Source organism: Sander vitreus, chromosome 8 (assembly GCF_031162955.1).
Source record: "Sander vitreus isolate 19-12246 chromosome 8, sanVit1, whole genome shotgun sequence".
NCBI lineage: Eukaryota > Metazoa > Chordata > Actinopteri > Perciformes > Percidae > Sander > Sander vitreus.
Genome location: NC_135862.1, coordinates 12,252,579 through 12,276,899, shown reverse-complemented (window position 1 = coordinate 12,276,899; position 24,321 = coordinate 12,252,579). Strand labels below are relative to the sequence as shown.

The 24,321-nt window shown below is 41.5% G+C and overlaps 1 protein-coding gene across 1 annotated transcript; it reads right to left on the bottom strand.

Annotated features, from left to right (window-relative positions):
• Positions 1-938: 938 nt before the first annotated feature.
• Positions 939-2,933, bottom strand: lrrc4.2 (leucine rich repeat containing 4.2). The gene has a single exon (XM_078256059.1). It carries the CDS (start codon positions 2,931-2,933, stop codon positions 939-941), a length of 1,995 nt encoding a protein of 664 aa, XP_078112185.1.
• Positions 2,934-24,321: the final 21,388 nt, after the last annotated feature.

Here is a 24,321-nt window from a genome sequence, read left to right as displayed (position 1 = left end):
TGCTGTAATGCATTATTAAATTAGCCCTAAACACTACACAAGCCATTAAGAAGCATGTCAAAACCTAAGGGAAAAAAAGAACACAAAACGCAACCAATAACAGAACAAAGTATTTGCAACAACTGTTATTAGCCTGCACTTCATCTTTACCAGTTAAACCAGTGGGGAATCTTGTGCACACTAAATAAACATGTTTAGATACGCTACAACTAAGAAGCACTGGCACTGTCAAATAAACGCAGCTTAGCTCCAGCGAACAGCGAGGGTTAAACCTTAGCTGCAGAAATTCATTGCAGTCCAAAAGCATTTGGCTGATAGTTACTGAACAGCACATTCTATCTGTGCCATTACGCTGCTATCCTTGGACAAATGTTTCTATCTATCTAGATTTTGCTTGTGTGTCTTTTTGTGTTCCTAAGTCTGGAGATACCATTTTATTGCATATATTTGGCACAATAAAAACTGGAGCTTGCCTTTGGGGCTGTATTTAGAAACTGGTGCCTGTATAAAGACTTTTTTTAACTGCATCCTAAATATGGTCAAAAAACAAACAAAATGCCTCTTTTCCTACAGTAGACAGTACAATCTTCTATTATCAATCACAAAAGCAATTCATTATCTTTGTCTTTTTTAAATAGAAGTCACCAGTTATTAGAAAATACTTTCTCAAATTACTTTCTTTTCTAATATAATCTGCATGTCTCACCACTGCCCGACGGTAGTTTCATTTATATATATATTTGTATTTTTTTTCTTCATATTTATATACTTATGTATAGGCATGTACAAGAAACAAAAAACTGTCTCTGTTTTGCACTTCTGTACAAAAGAAAGTTACCGTTTTGTTCTTTGTGCATTCTATTGCATGAACTGGTGAGCAGATACGTGGAGAGGAGAGGTTGGAGCAGAGTCAGAGATAGATCCAGAGGGAGCATTGCTCAGATTTGGGTCTCTTGAACCTTCTCCTTGCCGTGAGTAGTCTTAATGACGTAGGGATCAGCAATGGTGCTGATGTGGCTGTGATGCTGTCTGACTGAGCGATGAAGAGAGTTGTTCTGGGTCCAGTGGGCTCCATAGCCCCCTTGGTGGGATGAGGAGGATACGAACCCAGGCTTAAAGGTGTTGCTGTTGTGTTCCACTAATGTAGGCAGTACCAACAGTGTGTCATCAGAGCCACTAGATCCGGAGGTGGGTGGTGGGACAGGAGGCACTTCTTCCTCCATCTGTATGATTTCTATGGTCCTGGCTGCTGCCACCGTGCTCCTCTGTTGATGCCGCTTACGCAACTTATAGAATCCTATCAACATGGCAGCTGCCAGCAAGGTAACAGCAACAAAACAGCCTATGATGATTTTGGTGGTTTTCATCACCTCATCCAGGCTGGCGGCTGGCATATTAGGGACTCTGGCAGTGGGGATTGACACCTGCCTTGGAGTTTGAGTGTTTTGGAACAGCACAGTGGGTGTGGAGATAAAGACGGGCTGAAAGACAGAGGGCGAGGCAGGGATAGTAGGCTTGGGTTTAGGGGTCTCCTCCACTGTGGGCTCCAAAATTTCCACTGTTACGGTGGTAAAATAGGACAGATTAGATGTGTTAAGTTCAGCATTGCTGACGTTAAGGTAGGCCGAGGCATTGGAATTTCCAGCCATGTTGCTCACCATGCAGGTGTAGACTCCTGTGTCTGAAGGGAGAACATTGGAGAAGTTGAGTGTCCCATCATTAAGGACAGATATCCGTGGGTGAGCCGAGCCATGGGTCAACACAGTCCCATTGGGGAGAAGCCATCGAACTGAGCTCATGGCAGCTGTGCGACACTTCAGTTCTGCCACCCTCGCGGCCGAGATGTTCAGATCTCTCGGAGCATCAAGTATGAATGGTGCTGAACACTGAAAGGTGGTCTGATCAACTTCCACCAGGTACCGTCCTCTCATGTGGGCCGGGGTGTGGCAGCGCCCACAGCAGGTGGAATTTGTGGGAATGTATTCTCTGAGCCACCAGGAGAGCCACACTACATCACAGTCACATCGCCAAGGGTTGTGGTGCAGGTGTAGCTCCACCAGGTACTGTAGAGGTGTGAAGAGGTTATGGGGGAGGGACGACAGGTTATTATGGGCTAAATTCAGCTCCACCAAGGCTGTGATGTCATCAAATGCATTCCTCTCAATGGTAGTGATGGCAGAGTTCATAATCCACAGTTTACGTAGATTTTTAAGCCCACGGAAGGCCCCAGGCTTCAGTTCAGGAAAAAGATTCTCTGATATTTCTAGCTCCTCCAATCCTGTCAGTTGTGAAAGATGAGGAAACTCCCTCAGGTTGCACATCCCCAAGTTGAGATACTTGAGGTTTTGAAGGCCCTCAAATGCCCCATCAGAGATGTACTCCAACTTTCTTAGTTCTCCCAAGTCTAGTCTCATCAGGGAGGGGATGCGGTTGAAGGCATAGGAGGGGATGCTCTCAATGGGATTGTTTCTAAGCCACAACTCTCTCAACTTTGACAGGTACTCAAAAGCTCCACTGGGTATGACTGTCAGTCTGTTGTCGAACAGCTCTAGTGTATTGAGGCTGGTCAGGCCGTTGAAGGCTCCCACTTCAATCTGTCTGATAGCATTTCTGCCCAGCTGCAGTACCTCCAGGTGATGCAGGTGCCTGAAGGTATCTGCCTGTATAGTCTCGATGCTGTTTTCCATCAGGTTCAGGTACCTGGTGTTGGCTGGGATGTTTGGGGGAACCCTAACCAGGCCTCGGCGGGTACACACCACCTTGCTGAGCTGGTTAGTGCAGGAGCACACACCTGGACAGTTCTGTGGATTAGCCGAGCCCAACACAGGGCCTGTGGACTGGCACATACTGAGAGCAGGCACCATGAGGGAGAGCACGGCGAGCAGGGCTGCATTCCAGGTAGGCTGCACACTAACCTGGCCCAAAGGACTCATGGTGTGGAGGGCTCATTATTCTGCATGGTGGGGGGAGACGGCACACACCAGAGGACAGACCACCCTAGCCTGGCTGGAGCAACTTAAGGCTCCCAAGTTCCATCGACAATGCAGGGAGATGCTACATCAAAATGTATGTGTGTGAGAGAGAGAAGGGAAAAAAGAGGGACCGAGAGGGAGACAGAGCGAGAGAGATTAATGCAAGAGAAGTAGCAAAGGAAAAGCAGTGCAGCAATGTAAGAAAAAGGTTGAATAACAGCACCAGTGACGTACCTCATTAGTTTGGAAGTGGTCCTTTTTGTCTCTTTCCAAATGTTAAAAGCAACAGTCATGCACCTTGTTCATTTATAATTCCCTTCCATGGAAAGACATCAGATTAATGTTTTCTTGTTTTCCCTCTTTAAAAAAGTGAGGTGGCCCTCTATTAGCCAAGGGTACAAAATGGCTCCTGGTATTAAAGACTGAAAGCAGCATGAAAAGCACTCACAGGCAGAGGTAAGGCCATGAAGGCTTGGCAGGTGCCTGGATCCCTTCTGCCCCCACTAACTGCCCCCCGCCAGGCTGCAGACTCCAACATGCAGCTCCACTGTGGATAAATCACAATGATCCATAACGCAGTGTAACACGACAGAGGAGGAGAGAAGAAGTGACAAACTGAAATAAATAAAAATCCCCAGTTATCTCGGCTCCTGATACATGTGTTGGCTCGTCGGCTGGTCGCCTGTTTGGTGGAGAGACCTCCCTCACTGTGACTTTGCCAAGGGCTATTCGGTCGCTGATTAGCCCTGTTGTGACAGAGACTGAGAGACAGAAAAAGGCTAAAGAACTCCAGGCACAGTCATCCCCCTCTCCTCTCCTCCTCTGTGTTCCTTTTGCTTCCTTCCAATGTTGGGCTGGCCCTGGTCAGAGCAGCTGCAGGCTGCCGTGTGCACAGTTAGCAGTAATCCGTCTATTCCTCCTGGGGGGAGGGGGGGGTTGTTGGGGGTGGTGGGAGAGATGGTGCCGCTGGGTGGGGGGTGGAGAAGGGGATGCGCTACACTGTTGGAGCTTCGCAAAAGGCTGTCGGAAGAGAGAGAGAGCACTCTTGTCCTCTTCTGAAATGAGAGAAAAGAGAGAGGATGACGCTGGTAGGATGTGTGTGGAAGTGGTCTCCCTATCTGTATCCAAAAACAGAGAAAGGTATTGAGGATTCTTCTCTCCACTCGCTGTTTGTCCCCAGGGCTGTCTCCTGCAGTGTTCTTCTGCTTGCTTATTTGTTAGTTTTTCTCCAGGGCTGAGGTAGTAAGTTATGGCAGTTAGCCATGTGTGTGGCTGTCAGACTTGCGGCTGGCTGGTGGACTACTGCAGTAGCCAGAGTAGAACAGAGAGAGAGAGACAGGGAAAGAGAGGCAGAAAGAGAAATTGAGAGAAGAGAGAGAACCACTGACAGATCAAGAGCAAGAGAAAAATAGAGTGCGCGAAGGAGAGAGTGTGAGAGATGGAGAGGAGGAACGCGAGCACTCAAACAGGCAGCCCACCGTCACAGGAGCAGCAGGAGCAGCATTCCAATCCACATCTCCTCTTCTTGTTTATTCTCCAATCTCTCTCTTTTCTCTATTCCCCCCCTCCGTGTCGGTGTTGCAGGCAGCTAAGATGCTCGCTCTGCCCCCTCCCTTTGTCCTTCAGTGGGAACGTGAATGTACTGCTGACGCACTCCTCTCAGCTGCTCAGCCAGCCTCAGAGCAGTGCATTGGTTTGATGCAGTGTTCCTGTGTATTAACACATTCAACCTCCCCTCCTCCCGTATCCCTCCTTTTCCCTCCCCTTCACTGTAACTATCTTCTCCTCTCTTACTCTCTTTCTTTCTGTCTGTTTTTCACGTGTTCTCTCCCTCACCGTCTTTCTTTACTCTTACGCTAAAGATCACTTTACCTGTGCCAATCCACACCTCTGTCTTACTGTCTGTCTCCCCCAACCTATTGTTCAATTGGAAAGCTTCCCATACCAATGTATCATACAAAGACAAGAGGTCAGACTTTCTACTCCAGTTCCAGAGTGGTTTTGTGTTCTGTCTCTCTGTCTCGTGAGCACAGCAGTGCGCCAGTATTTTCCAGTGGAGATGCAGCTTGCTGCTATTCCTCACCTCTTGTAAGGCACAGTTTGGTGAGTGTTTCCCTAATGCATTATTACCATAAGGGACAAGCAGACAGAGTTGTTTGTTGTATCTGCTTTACTTATTTTGGCTGTTTATTATGTGTATGTGAGTGTTTTGGAGGTGGGCGGGGGGGGGGGTCGTGGGTCTGTGACATCATAGAGGACTGAAATGCTGACTCTGCTTCTCTGTGTCTGCTGGGCAGTCTTCTCTTCAGGGAGGAGAAAGATGAAAGAGCTTGCACACAGTTATCTCGTAGAAAGATGAGAGAGAAAGACGGAAAGATAGAGGAAAAGAGACTTACCGAGAGAGTGGGGGAGAGAGATTGAGCCGGGTAGGAGGAGATATATCCACGTCCTTGGTGAAATAGGGGAAAGGAGCCTATAGAAGGAAGAGAGGAATGAGATAAATATGGATAGTAAAGAAGCATGAGGGAAGCAGATGAGGGAACACACTGCATAGTAGCCTTCTCAGTGAAATGGCACATAAAGGCAGAGAAAGAGAAGGATAAGGAGTAGGGGTAAGGAGTAGGAGAGACGAGAGAGTGTGGAAAGTGTTGGATTAAGTATCATTTGAATGCAGGAGAAGGAGTCTCCCTCTCTGCATTTGGTTAATGACCACATTCTTTCCCTCTCCTCCTCCTCTCTCATGTCACATATATATTTGCTATTGGGGTTGTGGTCTATTGAAAGAAAAGATAAATAACATGCATACAATAATAAATGTGCCACTTTCAATTCTCATTTTAATTCCAATTTAAGAAATAAAAAGGACATGACTGAACTTTTGCATCCCACTAAAGATGGTATAGAAAAAAGTCATGCTTCATGGCCACATTGGACCATAAAGAGGATCGAGTGATACTGAAGCTAGTTTTAATTAAATGCAACTTACATTTTACAGAAGTAGAGCATTAGGACTAATGTACTTACTGTACGTGATCCTGTGTTTGTGTTTACATATATACATATGCATAATATCAACCTGAAAATGTGATAATAATCAGTATTATCTTCAGGATGTGTGGATATATTCCCTTTGCATTTTACTTGCAACATTCAAATTGAGGGGTCATGACTTTGAATTAAGGAAGAATGCAGACTGACCTTCATTGCCCTACAATATTTGGGAGAAATACCATTGTGTGAGCAACAATGTGATGAATGAGTGAAAATGTACGTATATCTCACTGTTTTTTTCTGCATCAAAGGAGGACTTTGAGAGGGCTGAAATAACAAATGAAATACAAAGATGACTGAAAAAACCTGTATACATTTGTGTTTTGAGAGATTACATGCCAAATAGACAAGAAAAGCTTTTAAAAAATGTGCCAATTACAGCTCATGTACCTATTCTATTCCTAAAGTTGCTTTAGAGTGTAGAGTGGATAGGAGGAAGAAAGAAAAAGAGAGGAGAGCATGGTGGGGTGAAGGGGAGATAACTATTAGCTAAGGTGGTGCAGGCAGGGTTGGTCAGATAATTGATGGCCATGGTTGTAGCTGCTGTGTTAATGCTATTACAGGGGGCATGAGCATGGAAAGGTCAGTTGGCACACTGAATATATGACGTTTCCTCCCTCTGTCTTTATGGCTGTCTCTCCCTCTTTTCACCTCTATCTTTCTTTCTGTTTCCATGGATTCATAGTCAGGAATATCAGCTACAGCCTCTGTAGTCCAGTTCTCCCTTTGAATGTGTGGAATGAGGTTCGTGGGGAGGATTTATTGCCATGTGAAAATTAATAAATAGTGTGTGGTAAATCATAAGAGGTTTTATGGAATTACTCCATAGAATGATATAGCATCTTGTGTTACAGTGTGTCAATTCCACAACATTAATAAATCTTACATGTGTCTTCCAATGTCATATATTGTGAGCTGGCTTATCCGTTTAGCTAATTTCTGTGTGTTTGGGTCTTTCAAATGAAATTGTAAATGAAAACAGTGTCAACATCAGGAAAATCAGTGGTCAGAGACTTCCGTTTTCCACTGATAATTTAGTTGATAATTATAATAATAACAATAATTTAGCACTTACTTCCACTTTATTTTATCAAGAATACAAACATATGACATTATTATTCTGTTAATGAACAACCTCTATTGCCTGACAAGCATATGGAGCAGTCAGCTGCTTTTTTTTTCATACAAACTGCATTGTGTATGTGGTTTAATAATTTGTATTAACTTAAGCATGAGTCAATACCATCATTTATAGTTTTAATGCAATACATGTTGTAGTTGAATTAAGCTTCCAAAGTACAAAAATATTACAAACATTCTAAGTCTAAATGTCTTTGAGGCAAAAAATAAACAGAGAAGCTGAACAGAAGGCAAATGCTTTATTTACTGTAATCTGACATCATTGTAATTGTTAACAAACTGAACGACATTGCACAGAAAATAATACCAATATATTTCAACCATCCGAGCCACTTAATGAGTGCCTTTGTTACCTTCAGTACACGGTTTAAAAGATTTAATCAGATCAAATGTGGAACTATGCCCTGAACTGTCCAATCACTTCTGGGCATACATATCTGAAGCAGATTCTCATTGTGGACCTGTTATGATCTGGTCTGAATATGTGAATTCAGGGGATCAAGCCCTTAATACGGGACACTGAATCAGGCCCAAACCCTGTGCCCCTTTGCAACACCTGTCAAACTTCAAACTCAAAAATGCCAAGACATTCAAGGCTCTGTACTGCAGAGGGGTTGAGAGTGTGTTTACAATCTTTGGAGGGTGTGGGTCAATACCACACTGGGATGGAGGGGGGTGGGCCAAAAAGCAGCGTGGTGCTGGAAAGAGTGAGACAACGGTGGGTCAGGTCAATACTGAGCGAGTGACATCCTGCCCTAAAGCTGCGTAAGGGTTAGAGGGGAAATTGAATGTTGCAGGACGTTAAATCTACATGCTGGTGTGTGTGTGTGTGTGTGTGTGTGTGTGAGTGTGCGTGTGCGTGTGCGTGTGCATGCGTGTGTGTGTGTGTCTGAGACCCAATTAGCCTCTGTGGGCTGTTAATATCACTCAGGATTCAAGCTATGCTACCGGTCGTCTGTAGTGACAGTTGCTTCATAAGTGTACTGCTCTTACAGTAGATAACCCATAACTTACACATTCTACTTTGCCTTTTCTGACACCGCTCACTCATACTGCTGAGTTCTGAAACAACGTAATCACTGGTAGCAACTGTTCCTCCTGAAGTGAGTGAGGGTTAAAAGCTGGAGACAGGCTTTCCTAGCTGACCCTGTGGTCACATATTCATAAGGTAAAGACTCTTATAGGCTGAGACTAATCATGCTACTGCCAGCTGCTAAAGCTAGCACTGCCACAGTCACATTACGATCCCCCACTGTTGTGAATGCTAATAGCACGCTATTCAGCTGCAGGGCAGGCAAAACAACATCTATTGCTTAGTTACTGTTAGTGACTCTTTCACCAATTCAGCTTCACCTCGTTCTGTAGTTAGAACTGACGGATCTAATTAGCTGCTAGCATTAACCATTACCTTGCCTTAGTTTGCATCGCATTTGGTTCGATGTCTCCTGGCCCCTGTGGGTTCTTTCCTACTCAGCCTGTGCTTAGTGTGGCAGGTCAGCAAAGTGCTGGAGCAGCATTTGGCCTTAGAATATAGGAGTGGATGGTAAGAGAGAGCGAGGAGACCGGTGGAAGCAGATCGATGTGGCCTGTATTCATTAACCCTCGCTCACGGCTCCCTTCCCTCCCCAATCACAACCCCGCCATTTTAGGACGGCAGGAGGTGATTTATTAGCTGTCCTGGCTCAGTCAGCACCATCGACCCACAGTCTGAGGAGAGTTGACTCACACCAGGATATACAGATTCCCTCACTGTGGGCTGAACTCACTCAGTGATCCGACACTATTCAAAGAGGAACCATGCTGGAGAAAGCAGGATATCAACATATATTTACTTATATTTGTAAACTTTGTCAGAAGGCAGGAGAGGAGGCTACAGGCAAAACAGTGGGTATTATATTCATTTATTCTGTGTCGCCATAAGAACAAGTTCCTTCTGGGGCAAAGAAAGAAAATTCTTCCTGAGGTGAGTGTGAAGGCTTGTGACAGGCGTGGCTAGATGACCCTGTGGCCATGGGCCGAACACACATGCTGTTAAGCTGTAAGGGTCAAGACTTCCATAGGCCAAGAGTCATAATGCTACTGCTAGCTGCTGAAGCTAGAACTACCACTGTAACATAATGATCACCCATGCTGTTGAGCTTTTGTATAACGGGAGTCTGGAGATAGACATAAAGCTCTGACAGATGTGGTAGTATCTAACATGATCGGTGATTCCTTAGGTCTCCTGTAAGGCGAGGCTACAGGTAAAGCTAACTAAATACAATGTAAAACTATGTCAATAAAAGGTGGATCATGACGACAGTAATGGATAGAGTAGTGTTTATCTAACCCTTGTTTGCCAATGCCAGTTTGCTGTCTCTTCTTTATAACAAAACTCTTACTGTTAGCACTGAAAATAATCTGTCACAGATCTCTGTGGAAATAAACTTGATTTAAACTATTTTATTAACTCAATATGGTATGCTTTTACTTCCAACTGGTTTTAAGATTAATTCCTTATTTAACTTTAAGGGTTCATCATTTTCTGGTTTCATCGTATTTTACAGCTAAATGTCCATTATTTTAAAGAGTTACAGTAGTTGTATTCATACTTTATGACCCTACACATAAAAAGGCCAGAAGAAAAAGCATCTTATCTGGTAGGTTTTTCACATTTCAGCACTAGGAGCTGTCCAGAGGATGACCTGTTAAACATCCTGGTGCAGAAGGAGAATGAGTGTGCATGCCTCTCTCCTCATTTGAGGTAGTGATAATTAGTTTGTCTTCAGGTCTTGTATTTATATTGTTAACTATAATAAATAATCCATCCATCCATCCATCTTCATCCGCTTATAAATAATGTGTTCTTTTAATATTTCCTCCAAGGTGATGATTCTTCTTTACAGAAGTTTTATTGAATCAGTTTTAATGTTCTGTGTTCTGTTGCTTTGTATGGGAACTTGACTAAAATAAAATGTCAGGGAGGAGTCAAGCCCATCTTACAGACCTATATAACAGGCAGGTGCTTAGGAAGGCTAACTCTCTTCTCTTCTGCCAAGATCACCCCCTACAGTACAGTTTCAACTGTTGCCCTCAGGTCGTGGTTTTAGAGTGCTGGTTATGAGTAACAAGATATATAAGGTTTCCTTCGTTCCTGCTGCCATTCACATGTTAAATGGTAGATAGCATCAAACTTTTGTCTGTAGCCGCAGCTTGCTCATTTGCACAAATTGCTTACATTGTGTACTAGCACTTATGACCTTGAAGCTGAAGAACTTTCTACTAAACCACTCTGTAAACCATGTTGTTGTTGTTGTTGTTGTCCAGCGTTTTTGTGTATGAATCCTAGCTGCAAACCAATTTCGATACTCAAATTTGACTTTGAAATATAAACTGTATAGTAATGAAAATGCATTAAAGGCTGTAATGTTAAAGGGAAACACTTCAAATTTCACTGAAGGGCCAAATAACTTTAGTTTGTGGGAATACATTTGTTACAGTAGCTTTTCAAATGTGAAACATAAATTTAAAAAACCTAATTTTGGGCGCCCGGATATCTCAGTTGGTAGAGCAGGCGCCCATATATAGAGGGTTTATTCCCCGACACAGCAGGCCGGGGTTCGACTCCGACCTGCGGCCCTTTGCCGCATGTCATTCCCCTCTCTCTCTCCCCTTTCATGTCTTCAGCTGTCCTGTCAAAATAAAGGCTGAAAATTCCCCAAAAAATAATCTTAATAAAATAATAATAATTTTAACTGAAACTACATACAGTACATTGGAGACATTGTCCGGTACTATCCTGCACTGTTGTGATGTCCGTGCAAACTTAATCCAAAAAAGGATGTATTTTCTCATCGATTTTTTCAATCAACGGGCTATTTCTACAACCCCAGTGACTGACACGTGTTTCACATTTGCATAAAAATACTGTATATTTAATACATGTAAATGCAATTAACCCATTAATGGCTTCAAAAATATGTTTTACAATGAGGAAATGCTAAAACACTTTCTAACCATCAATAATAAATGGTAAATTAATAGTTAATTAAACTTACGTTTAATAGTTAATTTACTGTTAACAAAAAATTCTGATTAATACTTTTACTAATGCTATATTTTATTATTTTAACAGTTTATTGTTGCACACATACATTTTTATACATTATATTAAGTATTTGTTAATTATTACCAAATGATTTGTAAACCCAATTAGTTGCAACTTTATAATATCCATTCAAATAATATTTATAGGTGGTTTTACATTAAAATAAGTACTACCTAAAGTTGAATTAACTATCAATTTACTATTTATTAATTATGGTTATTATAAAGTGTCATTTGTGAATGTTTATTCCTCTGATGCAGACGTGTAACTTCTGAAAACATCTTGCTTAAACTCTTGTGACATGATAGTGAAACCGAACACACATTTTATACAAAGAGTATTAAGCACAAGTCAAACATAATGGAACTTTGGCAATGCAAAAGGGTGCATCTGTCAATAAAAGCCCATGTTGTGTTCCATGTTGTTTTGCTAATCTTCCTTACCCTCTAACAGCTGACCATTTTGTTTTATAAATCCATCACCCAGAAGTCTGATCTTCTCTGACAAACGGCTCTTAATAGAAAACAAGGCAGCTCAATGGATTTTATTGATTTCCCTCAACTGAGAACACAGTAGGTATTTGATATTTGGGACACAAACGGCCAGTGAATGGGGTCAGATCCTAATCCCATGACGCTCACACAGGGGGGAGTCTGCACATTAGGTGGAAAACAGAGCTAGATAAATTAGATGACCAGTAGTCAGCATAAGTCATCGAATGCTTGTCATAGAACAATTGCTGTCCATTGAGTGAAAAATGTGCACTGTTTACATGATTTTGTTTGTAGTGCTGAAACTCCTTATCAATACGCTATTGTTCTGTTTCTTTCAATAAATACCATTAACAGTATGCTATATTGCTTGTATATGGTCCCTTTGTTTAAAAAAGGTATTAGGTAATGTTAGGGATGCGAGGAACGCTTATAACGGTAATTATGACAGTAAACACTATTAATCAGAGCCGCACGCTTCTGTGGAAAATAAATAAATAATGCCCCTCAGGAAATTAGTCTTCAACAGGTTGCGGTATTTATCTATTTTTGTTTTCACGACTGGATGCTCAAACCCAGTTAATTATATTTGTATATCCCATTAGTGCTGTGATTGATTCTGTGAGGTTGAAATAAAACGTGCCCATCCTTACTTCCCATGTGCAAAGAGTGCATTTCTGGACGGAGCTCTCATTGTTTGCAGTTTAATGACCTCCATCACACTCTGTCACACTGTGTGTGTGTGTGTGTGTGTGTGTGTGTGTGTGTGTGTGTGTGTGTGTGTGTGTGTGTGTGTGCGTGTGTGTGCGTGTGTGTGTGTGCACGTGTGTGTGCATGTGTGTGTGTGGTCTTACAAAAAACTGCAACTTGATTACCACAGATGATCTTGGTTATTATCTGCTGTACTGTGTAATGTGCAGAGCCCACAGGAAGGGATGAGTAAAGTGTTGCTCATTCAGATTGTAAAAGTCTGGTGAACCACATCTTAATGCTCAAACACTCAGAATTAAAGCTTGTACACTGGGTCAAAATCCTAAACCCAAAGCTGTTGCTCGCCATGCAGAACCGGGGTTTGCCATAAAAGATTTAACAGCCCTGTGTACTCCACTGGAAATATTTAAGTACTGATTTGAAGGAAGTAAAGTTGGTCCTCTCCTATGGTATTTCAACGGCCAAAAAGAAAAGAAAGAATAAGACCACTTTTAGGAATGAGTGACAGAGAAAAATGTTGCCAGAATAAACTCAAACGTGCACACAAATACACATCCCCCTATGCTGGAGATGTATGAAGGCAGTGTGTTGGATGGTCTCCCTCACCTCTCATATGCAAATAACTTTCCCCCATGCGAGCTGTGATTGGCTTGCTGTTATTATTATTCTGCCAGCGTGTGACTTCGTTAGCCCGGAGTTACTGTGCCAACAGGCAGCACTAAAAAGGGACTTTGTCAATGTTTGATGTCTCGTGAAGTGATGCTGTGTGTGTGTGTGTGTGTGTGTGTGTGTGTGTGTGTGTGTGTGTGTGTGTGTGTGTGTGTGTGTGTGTGTGTGTGTGTGTGTGTGTGTGTGTGTGTGTGTGTGTGTGTTTGTGTATGTGGAGATTCAAATTTGGGCAGTGGGAGACACTATTCCCCGCTGACATCAGATTGAGGAGGAAGTGTCTATCTGCTTCTGAATATGATTGTAATAAAATTCTCTATATGAACACCCAGTTTGTTCTGCCTCTGTAGAGTAGCCAGCCACACGGCAGGCTCCATCCTGTCTCTCGAGGTCTAAGTACAGGTTTGGCTTATGGACTCTGTCAAGGCGAAATCTCAACCTATTACTTTTCATCCATTTAGGTCTGGGCCACTGCCAAATATGCCTGTGCTTGTAAACAACAAACCAAACTAAACCATGTATAGGGATGTGATGTGAAGCTTAAACTAGCTGTGACATATTTGCCTGTAGCCAGCCTTCAGTCACCCATCCTCACACTAAGTCGCTCTGTCACTGTCGTATCTCAACAATGACAGCATGAGCAGTGTGTTCTCAACACAGATCATAGGGTTTGTCATGACAAGTGTAGCAGGGCCTCTCTGCTGTGTGTGTGTGTGTGTGTGTGTGTGTGTGTGTGTGTGTGTGTGTGTGTGTGTGTGTGTGTGTGTGTGTGTGTGTTTGTACAGTAAATCCCCTAAACTGGAGCTTGTGACCCTCAGTAATACATTTCCTTTGGCAGAGCAGTTCTGGATTTTCCCCCAGGTGCCACAGGGGTTTCGTAAGGAGAAAAGTGTAGGGCAGCATTTTCTAAATTGAAGTCAATACCAATCGGCCATTTATCTACAAGCACCCTGACGCTAAGGGCATCTAACGTCGCATAACACACACACAAACAGACACACACACACACACACACACACACACACACACACACACACACACACACACACACACAGTGCTTTCATTCCAGAAGCTGAATAAATGATTTACACCCAACAGTAATCTTTAAATGAAACTCATTTTCTTAATCCTAACTCATTCAAATATTGCCCATTCTCTAAAAGACTCATATTATATGTGGGCTTGTTTGCATCAAACTCCCAGGGCCAAGTTTCTTAGGAAACAAGAGGATTTAACAATAGAGAAACTAATTACTCCTCTTCACCCTTGAATTGCGCAGGCTATTGGAACTACAGCAATAAAAAGGCACATTTTGCATATAGCAGCATTCAGCTGTCATACATCTGTGTACTCCATACATCTTGAAGATGGTGAGTCATCATGATGAAGCTTTCTGTCTCTCTCTTTATGTTTCCCTCTAGTCTTATACAGGTATTTGACAGTTTATGATGTAATCAGTTTACCTTGTCTGACTAATGCTGGATTTATGTAACCAATGTCTTACACACTTAATCGATTAGGTCAGCCTTCTGTGTCATAACAAAAGGTTTGTAATCAGATTTTGAAAATTTGACTGACTGACTGAACAACCAATCAGGTAGTTTCTTGTTTGGTTTCTCAGTGACTGCTTTTCCGTGGTTTCCCATTCATAGCAGGATTAGAATGAATACATTAGTGAATGAACAAATTAATGAATAATTTCTATACCAAATATTTTTTTAATATTCTTTCATATCTTTCATTCATTTTTAATTCAAATTATTCAAGGAAATCCTTTTGCACTTACTCTTGCTGAGGATTTAGAATGTTTGAGTGATTTTATGCATTGAGTTTGTGGTAATTAGAAGGGAAGATCTTGTGTCCTTGGCATTAAAACAAAGGGATTAGAAGTCACAGAAGGCTTTCAGTCAATTAAATGCCAAAACACACTGAGATCCATTATGGCCACCTATGTATACCAGAAATCTGTGCACATAAGACGTAAGGTGTTATGAGTTAGAAGTTAGTTAAAAGACAAAATGCTAAATTCAAAAATGTGAGGATATCAAAAAAGAGGCTTGATTGTTGCAGTAAATAAGACAACAAGGATGAAAAGAAGGAACCAAGAGAACAGCAAGGACACTGTATGTATCCTTGTCTCATTTTACACATCTGATTTTGTTGTTTTGTACTGACTTAGAACAGAACCATTGCTGTTGAGTTTAGTCCAGACTGATTTGTAGCATTTGTATTTTGGCAACATATTGTAGTGCTATGTAACAGACTATGCTATGTAACAGACTATGTAGTAGACTGTCATCACATAGCTTAAATGTAGACTAAATACCTACGACCTCCTACTCAGTGCACAGCATTTGTCACCATAACCCCCTGCAGCAATTAAGTGTGTTCCGCATGCCTCCTTTAAAATATTGTGTACCGGATACTTCATTTCATCATGGCTTTTAAATATCCCCAAATATATGAGTGTACGTGTTTACCTGCTACTCTCCCCAGAGGCGGTTAGCCCAATTTCTGCATCATGTTCAACCCAGTGAATAGTAACACAGCTGTCATGCCAGTGACCAGGCTATTGCATACTTAGAAAACAAAATGTGAAGGAGAAAAATAACCAACAAAACAAAACAAAAAGGAAAGACAATCCCAACTTAAAATAAAACAAATAAACCAGCCAATTAAGATTAAAACATTCATACCGTCTACATTTCACTTTCACAACGAACCCCAAGCTTAAACTGTGTCTCTAACCTTATCGCACATATCAGACCAGTGTAAATGAACGACTGAATGACTATTGATTGTATGATAGTTTTCTGTAAATTTGCCCTGCATGTTTCTGCACAGTGCAACTACTTTTGTTGTGAAATTTCTCCATGAGCTCCTTCATTATGAGAGGCACTCTGCATGTTCTACACTGATCTATATTCAGGGCCTAACTCTGCTCTTTGTGTATGGGGATTATGCGCTCTAGAGGCAGGGTAATTTGATATCCATTGATTGAGTCAAGAGCCAATCTGAAATTGAGGAATTGTAGTTATTGCTATTGATTTTAATAACTAGGCTGTTACAGTTCATTCAGTGCAGCTGTAGTCGATACAGAAAGCGAACTGTTCCCCCTCTTCTGAGAAAAAGACTTGAGCTTGATGCAGTGGTTTTGTGTGTCACTGTGAAATATGCTGTGATGCACAGTATGTTGTGGCATGAACACCAATGATGAAGATACTCACAGCAATTACAGAGAATGAAACATTAACACCATTCAAAAATTGCAGTAAATGAAATGAGCTATGATGTGTAATATTAATGGATGGTGTGTGTGTGTGTGTGTGTGTGTGTGTGTGTGTGTGTGTGTGTGTGTGTGTGTGTGTGTGTGTGTGTGTGTGTGTGTGTGTGTGTGTGTGTGTGTGTGTGTGTGTGTGTGTGTGTGTGTGTGTGCGCGTGTGTGCGCGTGTGTGCGTGTGTGTGTGTGTGTGGGCCTTTATCACTTCCTCCGCATGCATACTTTATAGTGCTGCACATATTCTTTGTCAGCCCTTTCAATAACCCCACAAAGCCTGTTAATTTACGTGGTTTAGTCCATGGAGACCATCACTCAAAGTTTCTACTGATTCATATGTAACTAGTTATTGGTTTTTAGGGTCCCTCAGGAGGTTGTATTTATTACAGATTTCAGTGTAGAACTATAGACTAAAGGTACCTCATGAATCTGTCCATAAAGAATATTCCATGTTTAACACTGAAGCACAATGTCTTAATTTCAGTAATAGTAATGTTAATTGTGTTTTAACTATTTTTGGTCATGCAACACTAAATGTAATAGTTTTACCAAGCCAATAAACAAGTGCATTAAAATGTATATCCTTAATGTTAATTGTTATTATCAATTACCATCAGAATCTTTGGTTTTCTAGTTGTAAAATGATTAATTTCTAAAGCATCTAGCAGTCTCTGTAAAGTATATTTCCAATATACTGTATATCTTCCAGTATAGTCCAGGAGAGAGTAATGGAAGTCTGAGCCTTCGGCAAGAAGCTTTGGGCTGACAGTGAGGTGTAAGGCTGAAAACAGTACATGTTGGAGATGTTGAAGCCAGTGTTGACTTGGTTTTTAATCATTTTCATAACAGGGCACAAAACATTTTACAGGGTGAGACAGGCAGGAAGGAGGAAGAGACAGCACAGGCTATCATTTCATATTTTCAGCACACATAATATAGCAGCTTGTCTTCTGATCATACAGATTAGTGGTTAGTCACGTTTGTGTTGATGTTGATGAGATTTCCATTGTTGGCTTGTTTTCACTAATTTCTAATCAGTAATAAGACTATAAATGAGGGAGATTATAAAATGAGATTCCAAATAAGACTAAGAGTCTGTACATCGGCACAGCATTGCTTTGAGCTAAATACTGATGTCAACATGCTAACATGCCCTCAATGACAATGGCATGTTCTGATGTTTTGAAAGTATATTGTTTACCATCTTTGTTTAGTGTTTTAGCATGCTAATATTGCTAATTGGCACTAAACACAAAGTACAGCTGAGACTGAAGGGAATGTTGTTAGTTTTGCAGGTATATTTGGTTATAAACCAATCAGGGCAGCTGTGGCTCAGGCGGTCGAGTGGATCGTCCACTAATCATAGGGATGGCAGTTCGATCTGCGACACTGCCAACTGTTTGACTTTCAACACAGAGGATGTATTGTATTTTCAACATTAAAATGTTGTGACAATGGTTAACATCAAAGAGGATGAAAGAAAAGTGATGATTTATGCAAAGTTCTATATTTGAATTACTACTACTATGCATACTATGCATCTAATGTTGAATGTCATTATTTGACTATCTTACTTTGAACCTTGGAAACCATATGCATGTGTAACGCAGTAGTGGAAGAAGTGTTCAGTTCCTCTACTTAAGTGAAAGTACTTTAGAAATACCACACTGTGAACATACTCCACTACAAACCTTGCTTTCAAAGCCTTACTTGAGTAAAGGCCTAAAAAGAAAAATAAACATTTATTTATAAACAATAATAATAATTGTATTTATAGGTTGTATTAGAATAGGTTTATGTGGTTTAATTTTCAGAAAACACCATATATTTGTTGTACTGCACATTGTTGCAGTTCCTCTTTTCACCCTGTGTGTTGAGCTCTCTGTTTTAGCTACAGAGTGAGGCATCTCACTTCTGTTCCATCTTTGTTGGGAGTCGCACATGCGCAGTAAGTACTGCTAGCTTGTCAGTTGCAGAGCATGAGGGAATGCCATGCTAGCAGCTAGGCGAGCATTATAACGTGTGTTACAAAGTGACGCACGTTCGTCACGGAAGTAAAGGCAACTACACTCCACTACAATAGAGCTGTTTGGAGCAGTTTGTGAACAGTGTTTTCTCTGGAAGATGGTAAGTCCCTTTGGGGTGGACTTTGGGCTTTTTCACTTTGTAAACCTATAACATGCACAAAAAAGATATATAACACAATAAAGGAAATGGAAAAAGCCAAAAAGTATAGTATGAGCACTTTAAGAAGTAAGAACTTCTTAACCCATAAAGGAACACTTCATCTTTCAGTTCACCAGTAAAAAAATATTCAAACCACATTTGAAGATACATGGTTTTTACTGGACAATGAGGCTATTAAAAGTTTGTGAATGTAAAAGTGAATGTACTTGGTTACATATCACTGCTGCTGTAATGTGAAGATGGCCATTGTTGCCTGCTCTGCATGGAGCAATGCAGAGCCTGTGGTTGTGCAGTGAGAGGCAATCCTTGCTAAGGAGACCAAGCATGGCTATTGCAGCTTTAAGCGGGAATGAATGGAGGGCTAATTTGATGGGAGCCACTTTTCTCCCCACAACATTTAAACCCCATTACACTAACATCCACTGTGAATACCCCACAGGTCATTTTGAGATGAGTGAACTGCATGGGTCACACACACAAATGCATATAGTGTGTATGCTGCAGTTTTCCTCAACAAGCAGGGTTGAAAAGAAGGGTGGTATAGAAATGACTGGTTAAGTAAATGTGCCATGGCATTATGATCACTAGACCATGAACAATTCTGAGCCTTTCAAAGGTTATAACACACCTCAGAACGTCTCATCCTCCCTGTCTTTTCTTCATGCACCCACCCACACACACACACACACACACACACACACACACACACACACACACACACACACACACACACACACACACACACACACACACACACACACACACACACACACACACACACACACCCCCACACACACCTGTCACTGAGGCCCATTTGCACCCCTGCTGAGTTTTTATTTGGCTTTTCAACACAGGCACAGAGGACCCCTGTTAGGAGAGCACTGTCTCTCACTGCCTCCCCTCCTCAACTGTAAACAGCGAGTGAAACAACACTCAAGATGCGCTACTGTACCACAAACACTAACACTTTACAATACGGTACACAAAAAATTTGAGTAGTTACCAAGAAACAAGTGAGAAACGACAATTACGTATAATCTTGATAATCTGCTAATCTTTTAAAAGCATTTTCTGAATAACTTTGAATTGAGGACTATACAGAAGATAATGGTGAGTTACTAGAGAACAAATTGGGAGATACGATATTAATGAATAATTAGGTTATGATTCACGTAGTTTATAAATATCTGTGAATCAACATGCTGACCACTTTCTTCATAAATTGTGTTACCACAAATAACGGAAGTATGCAAATGCAGACACACTCACACAGAGCAGCTGGTGCAGCCATGCAGTGTGGGATCACCTTCACGGGATTAGAACAGCTTGAACTTGAATGAATTTTCAAGTAGCGTTTAGAGACCATGCGGTGATCAATTCAACAACATTAAGAGTGGCAGAGGTGTGGATGCACAAATGGCTTGACCGCACATGCGTGTTTCTGCACGTTATGCGTTTGTCTGCGTGAGTGGCTGTGCTGTCTTGTCTGTGCGAGATCTCTTGTGTAGGAGTATGTGAAGAGGGAAAATATCAATATGTTACGGGATTGTTTTTCTTTCTCACCGCTGTTATCTTTGCTTTCCCACCTCCATTACACCCCCATCAGCCTTGGATGGATTAAATCAGCAATTAAGACCGCCATCCATGTCTCTGTAAAAGACACGAGACACATTAACAGCACACACATAATGAGCAGTCTTGTATCTAGAGGCAGATTTTACAGCATCTATATTTGTTCTCCCTGCTATTTTGTTATATGTGCATCTTTACGTGTGCACATTTGCGTTCCCATACATGCATCCATGCGTTTGTGTATGCAAAAAGAGCCAAGATGTAGCAGGAAAGACAAGGGAAATGTGTTAGGCACAGCACCTTGGGCAGTGCGCATTCAGATGCTCGGCAAATGATTAGAAATGGTTTTTATTGTAAATACGTTTTACACAGGCAATAGGCTGCCAAGGGGATAAAAGACTCAGGCCTCCCACAACGCAGGACTGCGTGTGTGCGCCAGTGTGCGTGTGTGCCTGAGTTTGAGTGTTTTTCATAGCTTTTCTTTTAATTACCCCCCTTGCGAATTAGCTAAGGAATAGGAGACTGGCTATGCACTGTTAAGTATCTTTGGCTGGGAATTATCTGTTTAGTTTGTCCCGTTTGATCTTCAGGAATAAGTCATTAGTTTGCAAGCAATCTGCTCCCTCTCCATCCCTCCCTTTCTCTTCTTTTCTCCTCCCCTGTGTAGTGTCTCTATTTAGGCAGTTTCTATGGAGCAGAGTGACTCAAGTTGCCCAGTTACATAACAAAAAGGGTAAGGAGATGTTGTGAAAAAGGAGGGAGGATAAAGTAAGGACATGGTTAACAGAAAAGCTGGAGAGAACATGTGAAAGATAAAGGATGTGAATCTTTACTTCCAGCTGATCGGGGAAATGAAGGGGTTCATTGTACAGTACATTGCACACAGTGAGAGGAGGCCGCTTCCTCTAGCTGCAAGGCACGAGCAAAGATTAAAAGTGTGAGCGTGTGTGTTTGTGTGTGTGCTTGTGTGTGGTGCTCAGACAGGGTGCAGATAAGAAGATTGTTAACACTGGATGAAGAGCAACCATTAGATGGTAATTGGCTGACCAGATGCTCTTCTTGCTGCATACAAATTACAGTCTTTAACTTCACCATGCCTCTGGCTTACTCCGTGCCATTACTAGTTGGTGTGTATACAATTGAAGCCGTCAAACACACGTAAAAATCCTACTAATATTAGGACCCACACTGTACCCATCCTGCTGTACCAGACAACCACACAGTTAAGTGTTTAGCAGTGATTTCCTTGTCTCTATTTGAGATATAAGATTTTGATATTCAGTACTGTAATGCTTAAAAAAAAAAGTCTGTCTCGCTCCCTCTTACTCTGGGCTGTTTGAAGCTTGGTGTTTCAGGGTTACTCAGAGCACTTTCTAAGTCTTTTTCAGACAGGGTGCCAAACTGTGTCAATGCCAAGAGAAGCATTAGCGGACCCTGCGCAGTCCTCCCCCCAAATGGATATTAATAAACCCCTCCGTCTAGCATCTACTGCCCTACCAGTCCCACTTCTTCTCCCTCTCCATTGCCTTTAATCCCCCTATCTTGCACTTCATCCTCCTTTTCGTTTTCTGTCTCCACTCCTTTTCCCCTTAAGTGTCAATAACTCTTGCTTGCAACACCCACCCACACACACACACACACACACACACACACACACACACACACACACACACACACACACACACAGAGTAGTTGCAGTGTCAGGCTTTCCACAGGGGCTGGTATAGTTATATAGTAGACTCTGTGGGTTTAGTAAAATCCTCATTAGGACTCAGTGTAGGTGTGAGCATCCCTGCTGCTGTCTCAAAACAAACTGCTAACCTCGACAGAATACTCAAACACAAACACACACACACACACACACACAAACACGCACAACTGCACATGGACCAAACAAGAGGAGAGTCAGACACTGATACAAGGCAGGTAACATTCACATCTATGCATATGCATACTCACACACAATGTATGTTGATTATTCTAATGTATGCCGCCACCTGTTTTCCAACATCTCAAACACACACTCACTAACAAACACAAAGTGTTAGTGCTGTTGTGTGGTGACATTTTAATGCAGGATGACGTCTCCTCTAATTAATGTCAGTCAGGATGGCAAAGTATTCAAAAATAACTCTTTGAATAAGGCCTAGTACACTGCGGTGCCATCAGCCTGGTAAACCAATTATAATATTCAGACACTATCAAAATACCCAGCATCATTTTTAATCTGACAGCCATTTGACCTGGATGGTGCTGACGAATGTATTTGTGTGGATTTTTTAAATGTTAGAATAATCCATGTAGGGAAGTGAACTCTGTCATTCCAGTTTAAAAGGCAAAATAAACATTTTGCACAGTTTCCATGTTTTCCCGTCATCTTCCAAAACACAGGATGTGGTGGTTCTACAGTCTGTTACTGGCATTAACCAGTGAGCATCTTCCTTCACTATTTGTACAATTAGAAACTTGAAACAGGCAGACAACTGAGAGTTGAGGACAGAGCCAAGTGACATTAGGTTCATTGTCTTATTGAACGGGAGATGAAAGCAGGGCCATCTTTGGCAGCAGAGATAGGAGACAGTTAGCAATCCAAATCTTTGGTCTGGATAATAATCTTGACAAGAGCTGCAGAGAGTTAATAGTATTTAGGGACCAAGTCACGGGAAAAGAAATGTCAGCCTTTGTATTCTAACATGATGAATAGGCAAAATGTAAGCGTTTGACATATTCCATATATAATGATTTCTAAAGGTTTCTCATGTCTTCTCTGCTTCCAGTTAAGGGTTTTTTTCTGCACTGCTCAGCATGCTATTGTGTCACTGAGTCCCCTGCTGCTTCTGAAATGTGCGAAAGGTCCAGCCATTTAAATAACTGTTTAAAGACATGATGGCTGTTAAAGCTCCCATATTATGCTCATTTTCAGGTTCATAATTGTATTTTAAGGTTGTACCAGAATAGGTTTACATGGTTTAATTTTCAAAAAACACCATATTTTTGTTATACTGCACAGCTCTCTCTCACTGCTGCAGCTCCTCTTTTCACCTTGTGTTCAGGTCTCTGTTTTAGCAACAGAGTGAGACATCTTTTGTTCGGTACTATCTTTGGTTGCACTCGCACATGCGCAGTAGCTCAGATCGTAGATCATGTCAGCTAGCTCCATAGACAGTAAAAGAAAGGCTGTTTCTCCAACTTCGGTCAGTTACAAGGCAGGATTAGCCGGGAGACTTCTTCTAAACGAGGGCGCACATGTAAGTAGTTCTTTTGTAGATTATGGTGAACTTGTGTGTGTCGTAGCAGTGCTTTGTCATTGAGAACATGCTAGCATGCTAACGGTTGCGGTTAGCCACGTCATTTCGGCTAGTTACGTAGAAAGCCGTGCAGCTCACCCGGAGACTGAAGGCAAGACACATTCAGAAACCCGTATCTCACTCAAAACAGCATGGATGTTTTTTTTTTCAAACTTTGTATGTGTGTGGAAGCACCAGCGACACAAAATAACACCCCAAATCCCAGAAAAAAAGTGATATCTTTTTCATATTATGGGCATTTTAAACATCAGTTACATAGTCATTCAGTTTTTTTTAATTAGAAAAAAGAAGAGAAAGAAATGTTTAATTAAAAAAAACGTTATATAGTCATTTTTAAGAAGAATGTGTTTTTGTTTCACTGACTGTTCTTTAGATAACAAGCTGCTGATTGCACATGCATTTTCTTGTTCTAAGTAATAATAATGTCCCTGGGATTTATCTTTAAAGGTCAATTTAATAGGAAAGGTTTTATTTTCCATTTTGTTTATTTTCCTCATCCGTTTTTCACGTCTTGGTACATTGCATGTACATAATGTAGTATTAATATTATCACTGTCAGTTCTGCTTGTTGGTGCGCATTAATTAAAACCATATTCATCATGCCCTTTTCAAAATACTATCTGGGATTAAAGTAGCAGTGAGCTCTTAAAGTCAACACAGACAGTGCAGTACTACTGTGGGATGTTCCACAAACACAGGATCCAGCCTGCAGCATGAATCCAGTATTACATCCTACAGGTCTATAATTGTGACGTGGAAACTCAAGAGCTACATGCTTATATGTAAATTCTTGCAAAAACAAATGGACATATTGGTTTGAAGAATGTCTGAATGTGTTTACCTGATTACAGCTGATAGC

What these genes read in the sequence shown, in the direction of transcription:
- lrrc4.2 (XM_078256059.1), bottom strand. Translation starts at nt 2,933, where the DNA reads ATGAGTCCTTTGGGCCAGGTTAGTGTGCAGCCTACCTGGAATGCAGCC.